The sequence below is a fragment of the Lipotes vexillifer genome, unplaced genomic scaffold (assembly GCF_000442215.2).
Source record: "Lipotes vexillifer unplaced genomic scaffold, Lipotes_vexillifer_v1.1 scaffold6, whole genome shotgun sequence".
Lineage (NCBI taxonomy): Eukaryota > Metazoa > Chordata > Mammalia > Artiodactyla > Lipotidae > Lipotes > Lipotes vexillifer.
Genome location: NW_006799037.1, coordinates 188,260 through 198,311, shown reverse-complemented (window position 1 = coordinate 198,311; position 10,052 = coordinate 188,260). Strand labels below are relative to the sequence as shown.

The window sequence follows — 10,052 nt, the reverse complement described above, 5'->3', positions numbered from 1 at the left end:
TACCCTGTGCTGTTTCTAACTGTAATGTTGCTAGGCAACTTTTGCAGAATCCACAGGCTTGTGGTAATGTTGTAATAACTGAGTGAAAATTTTGCCTCTGGGTATTGGGAGAACAAACTTAACCTGTTTATCTCCTTTAGACTGATGATTTAGCAAGTAAAAGGCTTTTTCATGCCACTGTTGTCAGCCTATTCACCTTCCTTAGCAGCAAAATAAGCAAGATTCCTGCCCTGAAGATTTATAATTGAGAGTCCTAAATCACCTTCTCAAATACTTTTTTCTTAATAAATTTATTTATTTTATTTATTTTTGGCTGCGTTGGGTCTTCGTTGCTGCATGTGGGCTTTCTCTAGTTGCAGCGAGCGGGGGCTACTCTTCATTGCGGTGGGTGTGCTTCTCATTGCGGTGGCTCCTCTTGTTGCGGAGCACAGGCTCTAGGTGCGCAGGCTTCAGTAGCTGTGGCACGAGGGCTCAGTAGTTGTGGCACATGGGGTTAGTTGCTCCACGGCATGTGGGATCTTCCCAGACCAGGGATCAAACCCGTGTCCCCTGGCAGGCGATTCTTAACCACTGTGCCACCAGGGAAGTCCTCAAATACTTATAATATATACAGCACATAAATATATGTGCATATTCTCATTAACATAAGCCATGAACTTTTGAATGAAAAGTCCTTCAGAACTAGGACCTAATTTTTCACAGTGATGTAAAGTCTCTAGGAATGTTTGTTAAGACTAGCCAGATTTTACCCAAAGCTGAATCATTTCCAGATTATGTTTTTGATTCTGGAGAAATAATAACTTTTTCTAAAGAAGAGCCTACTCTGATAGATATCTAATTTTTTTAAAAAGCCATGTTGGTCAAATCTGTTTTTCACTTAAAAACCAAATAATATGCTAAAAAAGTTAAACTGTCTTTCTTCATCTTGCTTAATATCTTTACCTATCTCCTTCTGCTGGTTCTCTCAGCAAACCTCATCTCACTTCAACCCAGCTCTGTTACGAACTGCTGGTTGGTCCCAGGAATCCAGTTCTCAGGCTAGAATGTGGTAACTCCTACCACTGCTCCTGTTTGACTTCTCAGGTATAGACTAGATTTCTTTACTTTGTCACTTGCCTTAATACCCTCTGATGGATGACACTGTTTGACCATTTCACCACATGTTCATCAGCTTACTCTGTTACAGAATAATCAAATCCAGTTCCTCCTTAGTTGTTCAATGGATTAAATGTGAGACTAGCATTGTCCCTTACGAATAGTGTTCAATAAATGTTATGTGTGCTTTTACTTATAAGAGTGTTATTCGAGAATATTCATACTTGTTAATGGCTTTATACTCAGTAAATGCAACATGTGATTCCTGGTGTCACCAAAATAAGTTTGCTTAACATGGATCAACAGTTAAAGTTTGTGTACAACCAGCAAGGATAATCAAATCAGAACAGAGATAGTATTGATAAGAACTTGAGAAGTATAGCTAGGGAAGAGTGACCAGTTGAAAGCTTCTATTTTAATGAAATGAGCATAATTTATTTTCATGCCTAATGACTCTTTAAGGATTACTAACATACTATTTTCATTTATCCTTCTGACATTTATATAAGATCAAGGGAAGATTTCATTACATGCAATTATATAGATTATGTACAAAAACTTTGAGGATCTAAGATTCTCATTCAGTTTTTTTTTTTTTTTTTTTTGCGGTGCGCAGACCTCTCACTGTTGTGGCCTCTCCCATTGCGGAGCACAGGCTCTGGACGCGCAGGCTCAGCGGCCATGGCTCACGGGCCCAGCCGCTCCGTGGCATGTGGGATCTTCCCGGACCGGGGCACGAACCCGCGTGCCCTGCATCGGCAGGCAGACTCTCAACCACTGTGCCACTGGGGAAGCCCTCTCATTCAGTTTTTTCTTGAGGGCTTCAACACTGAGAGACCGTGCCAGGGTGCTTAACAGTTGCATCTGTACATACACAAAACCTTGGCTATAGCCAGTTTTGTTAATGAAAGAAGCCTTCAGGCCTGCTCCCAGTTATCTCAGCCTTTACACAGGACCCCCTCATCTTCAACGACTTGATAGTCCACTGCAATCAGTAAGGCCTGTGGCAAGAATACTACTTTAAGACTTTTCCCAAGAGAAAATACTGACCACTGGCCATATTATTTCTAGATAAGAGAGGAGTTCTCAACCCACATTTAAAATTACAGCTCTGTGAGGCAGTTAGCCAAAACATCATGCTTCCTATTTGCTGTTTTAGAACTTCTTTTTACTGGAATGGAATGAAGTAGCCCCATTTTCTCCTATATTACTTGCGAAGGGCTGCTTTGCTCTCTATTCTTCATGAGTTTCAATAACTGAAAAGGTCACTTCACAGAAATGTTATAAACAGGAGGAATCAGTAAGTGAGTGCCCAACAGAATGCCGGTGCTAAATACACAATCGGGTAATTGATTAACTGCCTCTCCTCCTGGGTTAGTGACATACACAGGAAATGACCCGGATGACCACGAGTTGTCTGCTGGCCACACTGCGATTATCTAAACCAGCTTTGTTCAGATTACTGCCGCACAAAAGATGTGATGACTCCTCTCCAGTGAGACAAGGGGGCCCAGTCTCAGTAGGAGAGGGAAAGGAGATAAGGCAGACATCCCATGCTGGTCTTTTGTGAAGCAACAGGAGTGTGTTTGGGTATTGCTATGTTTTGATGACTCAGTGGTGAGTCAGTTTTAAAGTTCTGTAAAAGGCCTTGTTCAGCTCAGACAGGATTGAGAGATGAGCTCATCCAGTAGCTAGTTGGGTAGAGAGTATGCTGCAGTGTGGGATACGATCAGCTGATTGGTGGTGTAAATATGTACGTGGAAAAAAACATACCAGTGAGGATGGACTAGTTCCTGAATGCAAAAATCAATTCTACCTGGCATCTTCTATTGAGTGCGTGCCATGTTCAAGCACCATCCATATCCTACCCACTGCCCCTACTTTTTATACAGATCAGAATATGGGAAATGTCCTAAGTGCCACAAAAAGCTGGAGTGCTTTAAAGGGAACTGGGAAGGCTATAGTGCCAGCTATATGGTAGGCACCGAGCCAGATGCTTTACATATTTATCTTACTTAATCTTTATAGGAACCCTCCAAGAGGTATTTTTATTCACATTTTACGGATGAAGAAAATGAAACCCAGATACGTTAAATGCCTGTATCACACAGTCATAGAGCCAGCATTACTGGGACTGTATTACTACTGACTTAAAGAATAGCTCTTTCTACCCTGTCAGGAATGGGGTAAGGTGAGGGTGAGAACTCACTGGGAGACTTGATGAAGACAGTGTCACAGGAACCAGCCGTGGGCCAGGCTAGCTGTGCAGTGTGCTGCTAGAGTCTGGACCGCAGGGAACACTTCCTGTACGGCGCGATTGAGCGGAGTGGGAATCAGAGACAGTCAGACTTGGCACCTCTACCTTTTTGTTATACCATAAAATCCATGTGTATTTTAAATTCTGAAATCAAGAGGAAAGATTATAAAGACTGATACTATGCTGTGTTGCAGAGGGTTTGGAGAAATGCATTCTTGTCTGCTATGGGGGTGGGTGTAAATTGGTACCACTTTAAAGAGATTGTTTTTTTATTATTTTTTAAAAATTAATTATTTATTTTTGGCTGGGTTGGGTCTTCGTGCTGCGCGCAGGCTTTCTCTAGTTGTGGCGAGGGGGGGCTACTCTTGGTTGCGTTGTGTGGGCTTCTCATTGCGGTGGCTTCTCTTGTTGTGGAGCACAGGCTCTAGGCACGTGGGCTTCAGTAGTTGTGGCACACGGGCTCAGCAGTTGTGGCTCGCGGGCTCTAGAGCGCAGGCTCAGTAGTTGTGGCACACAGGCTTAGTCCCTCCGTGGCATGTGGGATCTTCCTGGACTAGGGATCGAACCCGTGTCCCCTGCATTGCTAGGTGGATTCTTAACCACTGCACCACCAGGGAAGTCCCTAAAAGATTGTTTTGAATATTTCTGTTACAATTTAAATATTTATAATCTTTGACTCAGCAATGCTAGTAAACATTTCTACAGGTTTGCAAAAATATATAAAAGAATGTTTATCGTTGTATTAATTCATTCAGTAAATACTTAATGAGATTCCCCTGTGGGCTTGGCACCCTTCTGGGCACTAGGAACACAGCAGTGAAACAAACCAAAGTCCTTACTTTCATGAAACTTTGAGGCCTCTGGTGGAGACAGACAATATATAATTAAACAAAGGTACCAAAAGTATCAATTAGTGATAAGTGCTATAAAAGAAAAAGGGAGGTGTCAGGGATTAAGAAGTGGTAGAGGGTTGGAGGGAAGTGCTATTATAAATAGGATGATCTAGGAAGGCCTTTCTGAGGAGGTGGCATTTGAGCAGGAATCTGAATGAAGTGAGGGAATCAGCCAAATGGAGATTTGGAGGAATTGTGTTGTAGGCATTGTTTAAAATACCAAAAATTGGAAACCACCCGAATGTCCATTAAATAATAAGTAACCACAGTTTGCATAATAATGAGATAGAGCTATATGTACAAAATGAAAAGATATCTAAGATACAAAAAAAAAAGGTTGCAAAGCTGTATAATGATTCAATTTTTTAAAATTAACCTAGAGTAAATATATTTACCACAGGGAAGACATTTGGAGAAATATACAAAATTATCAAAAAATCTCACTTCCAAAATGCCTAGGTACCAACTAAAGAGAAAGCCAAGAGAAAGGCCGAATCATTGCTCTAAAACAGGATGGGGAAGGTGGAATATGGCACAAGTCCTAGAGACCCATACCCTGCCTTTTCTGACATACTAGAGCTCTCCTCTCTTTCTGGTCACTGATGCCCTATCCCTCCTTCCCTTTCCTCGCTTCCCCACCTCCCTATCTCCCTCTCCTGGCTTTGCTCTTGGGAAAGGAGCCTGTGCTTCTGTTTTCTTAGCCTGGTTACTACATCTGGACTGGTCTTCCTGCAGGTCTCAGACAAGCAGCTCTGTTCTCTGGCTGCAGTCTGTGGTGAGGTGCTGATAAGGAAGGGGCTTCCAGGAGCCCTCTGATTTATTACAGTCTCACTTTTAAACACAAAATAAGAGGCTTTGTCCCTGGTTACCAGCTTCAGAATCTTAACTGAGCCAGGAGCTCAGTTTGGGACGTAGGATTGCTCACACACGCTCCTGACAATTCTGACCAGATCACCGGCCTTGCCTTTAAGGTTCTTGAAGCAGCCCAGCCTTCTGTTTGATGCCTACCCCAACTCCCACCCACCACTACCAAGCTCTGCTGATTTCCAGGGCCCTGTGTGTCTGTGTGCTTGTAAACCAGTGGTTAGAAACAACAAGAGCACAGAAAAATGGCGAGGATGAAATAAAGACACAAAACATGTTCTGTGCTCCTGGATTACTTCTAACAATTTTTCAGTTGATTATTTTGGATTTCTAGGTAGGCAATCATATAATTGATAATTCTGTCCTTCTTCCTGGTATTTATGACTCTTACTTTGTTCTGTTGTCTAATTGCATTAGCTAGCACTTCCAGAACAACATTAAATAAGAGGAGAGGTGTTCAACGGCTGGTTAGCTCAGTTGGTTAGAACATGGTGCTAGTTATAGGAGAGGTAGAGAGCATTCCTGTCTTGCTCCTGACTTCAGTGGGGATATTAAGAATAATATTGGAGGGCTTCCCTGGTGGCGCAGTGGTTGAGAATCTGCCTGCCAATGCAGGGGACACGGGTTTGAGCCCTGCCCTGGGAAGATCCAACATGCCGCGGAGCGACTGGGCCCGTGAGCCACAACAACTGAGCCTGCGCATCTGGAGCCTGTGCTCCACAGCAGGAGAGGCCGCGACAGTGAGAGGCCCGTGCACCGCGATGAAGAGTGGTCCCCGCTCGCCGCAACTAGAGAAAGCCCTCGCACGGAAACGAAGACCCAACGCAGCCAAATAAATAAATAAATAAAATAAATTTATTTTAAAAAAGAGAATAATATTGGAAAAAAAAGAATAATATTGGTTGATAAGATGCGATTATGTGTATGTGTGCATGTGGCATGATTTATATCTGTTATATTAGGGAAGTATTCTTTTCCTTTTGTCAGAATATTTATGAGGAATGAATATTCAATTCTATCACATTTTAGCATTTCTCTTAATTATTCTGCTTTTTCCTCTTTTTAATTATTTATGTGGTGAATTAGATGAGTAGATTTTCCTTCTATTATGCCACTTTATTCTTCCTGAAATAAACTGTAGTCGTTTTCAGAACATACTGCAAAATTATGTTCATGTATTTCATTTAGTCATTTTGCATCTATATTTATAAATGGAACTGGTCCATAGTTTTTCTGTTGTACAATCTTTATAGGACTTCGGCTTCATGAAACACTGGAATGTTTGCTTCTTTCTCTGTGCTTTAGAGCAGCTTTAATAGTATGAGAATGATTGATTATGTGAAAGTTTGAAAGATGTTGCTCATTAATGTGTCTAGGTTCAGATTTTTTTTTTTGAGGTATTGCTTTTGACAGCTTTTGTCCAAGGTTATTTATCTGTTTAGATTTTCTACTGTCTTTGAGTCCCTGTTGGTAATTTATATTTCCTTGAGTATTATCCATTTCATTCAGATTTTAAATTGTAATAGCATAGGACTGAGCAAAGTTTTCACTTGTATTTCTCATCATTTCCTCTGTACCCATGGTTATAAGCCCTTTCTCATTGTATATTTGTCTTTTTTTTTATCATGTTAGCTAGTGGTTTATCAGTTTTGTTTGCTTTCCTCCCACCCCAAAGAACTAGATCTTAGATTTATTAATGTTGTTTCTCTGATATTGAAATGATTCATTTTGCTTTTATCTCTATTAATTCCTTCCTTTTGCTTTCTTTAAATTTTGCTTTGCTGTGACTTTTTTTCCCCTTCTAATTTCCTGCATTGTCTGCTTTGTTAATGAACTTTTATTTTTTCTTATTCAGCAGTAAAAGTGTTTAAGGTCATGAATTTTCTTGTGAATACAATTTTGGCTGCATTCCATAAGTAATGTTTCATTGACTTATTTATTTATTTATTTTTGCGTTACGCAGGCCTCTCACTGTTGTGGCCTCTCCTGCTGCGGAGCACAGGCTCCGGACGCTCAGGCTCAGCAGCCATGGCTTATGGGCCTAGCCGCTCCGCAGCATGTGGGATCCTCCCAGACCGGGGCACGAACCCGTGTCCCCTGCATCGGCAGGCGGACTCTCAACCACTGCGCCACCAGGGAAGCCCAACTGACTTATTTTAAAAATAATCTATAATTCAACTTTTTAAAACTTCATGTTGAGGTATATACATACAGAAAAGCAAACATATCAAAATATGTACACTTTGGTGAATATTCACAAATTCAACACTCAGATTAAGATATAGAACATTACAGCTACATAGTTTACAGGGTCCAATGAGAAATGAAAATGCAATGTTCCAGTTTTATTAAGAACTTTAAGATGGTGACAGCAGAGCATTAAACCACCAGTGGGGCCTTTCTAAGTGCAGGGCCCTATGGACATGCCCATGATGCTAGTGCTTCAACTTCCCTCTGGGCTTTCTTCTCACCCCCAGCTCCCCTCCCTACCAATAGTATCCACTGTCCTGACTTCAGATAATGAGAGTAATTTGGCCCGCACTCTTAGGTCCAGCTTCCTTTGCTGAACATTATATTTATGAGGATCATTCATACTTTTACATGCAGTTGAAGATCATACATTCTCATTGCTGTACTTAAAACTAGTCTATAATTTAGTTTTGGTCTGTCACTGATTGGAGTTGTTTAGGAAAACTTGAAAATTTTTCCTAGTGATTGAGTGCATTAGACTAAGTTCTAACTTCCTAGTCTCAGAGGTGGAGCTAGAAACAGGCTCTTCTTCCTCCGAATGAGCAAGTCCTTAGTCAGAAAACATATAGTATGAATAAGGAACAGTCAGCTTCGGAATAAAAGGCTCCTCCTCGGGCTTCCCTGGTGGTGCAGTGGTTGAGAGTCCACCTGCCGATGCAGGGGACACGGGTTCGTGCCCTGGTCCGGGAGGATCCCACATGCTGCGGGGCGGCTGGGCCCGTGAGCCATGGCCGCTGAGCCTGCGAGGCCACAACAGTGAGAAGCCCGCGTACCGCAAAAAAAAAAAAAAAAAAAAAAAAAGAATGGAGACTGAGACAGTGGGTGACTGAGACCTTTTCTAATGTTATCTATCTATGAAGAGCTTTGAAGGGAAAGCAGCCAATCCCCCTGCCCAACACTGAAGGGTTTTCCATTTCAAATGACTAAATCATGACCCTTTTTAGCAAGACTTCAAAGAACCTGATCAAAGATAACATTTATATTAAATAAAATAGCACAACATTTTTTCCTTTTTACTGTAAGGCTTGAAATGAAAAACAGCCACGTTTCAGCTCCCTGGCAAACAAAGCATGGTGAACAACAGCAAAGAAGTGATTGTTGCAGGACAACCCTCACACACCCTCCCCACCTTTTTTTGGACCTTGGTAGACCCTACACTGATTTTCCAACATTAGAGATGGTTTTTCAGGTGCTCAGGTGGGCAATCGAGATCACCAAAGCTCATCTTGATAATCTCTGCCACAGGTTATCATCTGAGAAGGCAGTTGTGGTGTGGTGAAAAAACACCCTGGACTTGAGAGTCAGAAAGTCTGGGTTCCTAAGTCTTTGCCCTGCCTCACCACAGCTGTAAGGCCTGGGTAGACACTTAACCTCTTTGGACCGTCAGCTTCCTTATGTACAAACAGGAGTAGTAAATCCCACATATCTCACAAAATTGTTATGAGTAGATAAAAATGTATGGAAAAGTACTTATTTTGTGCTTGATACACAATATACTCTCAATATATGTGTTGTATTTTATTATGTTCGTGATATTTTCTATAACACTTCCCCCCACCTCCATACCAATTTAATGAAACAAATATAAAGGTAACATTTAAAAAATTGCTGTATTCAAAATTAATAATAAACTTTAGGGTAAATAAGCTTTAAAACAAAAGTACATAAGCAAAAATAAATAATTTACACCAACCCACTAACCTAATTTTCAGAGTAAAGCCATTTCCAATTAGAGCACTATTATCCCGGGCTCCAGCCTGTGGTCAAACTTGATAGTTTATTATTTTTAAAAAACAGTAACAAGAAACTGAACGCTAAGGAAAATCTTTAACAAAACCAAAGTACTGGATTTAACTTTTTAATTTTAAATAACCAAACTTTGTAATTTTATATATAATCCAATGTAATGCTAATACAATTAGCACTTCAGCTTGAAGAGCTGTTAGTTAACAGGGATGGAAAACTATAATGAATAGTCTTCAAACCGTAAGATACAAATAAAAATGGACAAGTATACAGTAGAACAAAAACTGCAGACACTCTACTAGCTGAGGGAAATATGTGAAGGCTTTACATCCTTTATTATCCATGATGGCTTTTGGAATTATGATTGTTTGATGTATAGAACCTTTGACATTTTAGATACAGCCTTTAATTTTTCACAGTAAGTTAAAAATCCATCATAAGACTCCATAAGACTTCACTGGTCTTGCATGTAGACTCTAGGATTTTGCAATTTGATAAAAGAGTAACATAAAAATTTACTGTATTGCCCTAACTTCATACTTCCTTGTACACAGTGAATCAGTTTGGGAAATCTTTTCCAAGGCTTATATACACAAAAATGTCAAGAATAAAATGTTCTCCACTCTTGCATAAAAATGTGTACAGTGTTTCAGGAATGGAAAATTTCTAATTTTCCTGGGCCCGGGCTTCATGGATCTCTGCTGCCTGAAGATGAAAGGCTCCTCTTACTTTATTGCTCCATTGTTCTGAGGATTAATCATCCAACCCTGGCGTTTCTCCTTGTTGGATCCTGGATGCTATTCTGATGGCTTCTTCCAGAGATGGCTGTTCTCCAAGCTGAAACAGGAACATACACAAAACCACAGTCAAGATGCCAAAGAAATATAACATACCAGAAGTAAAATTTCTCTCTGTAACTCTGACACCTGGGCTTGTTGGTACTACTG

At 40.7% G+C, this 10,052-nt stretch overlaps 1 protein-coding gene across 1 annotated transcript in view; it reads right to left on the bottom strand.

The window, feature by feature from the left end:
• Window positions 1-8,950: 8,950 nt before the first annotated feature.
• Window positions 8,951-10,052, bottom strand: part of ZNF143 (zinc finger protein 143) — a 55,728-nt gene continuing 54,626 nt past the window's right edge. The window contains 1 exon segment of the mRNA XM_007471384.1: window positions 8,951-9,942. Within this exon segment, the coding sequence (XP_007471446.1) occupies window positions 9,859-9,942 (84 nt within the window). The 3' untranslated portion in view covers window positions 8,951-9,858.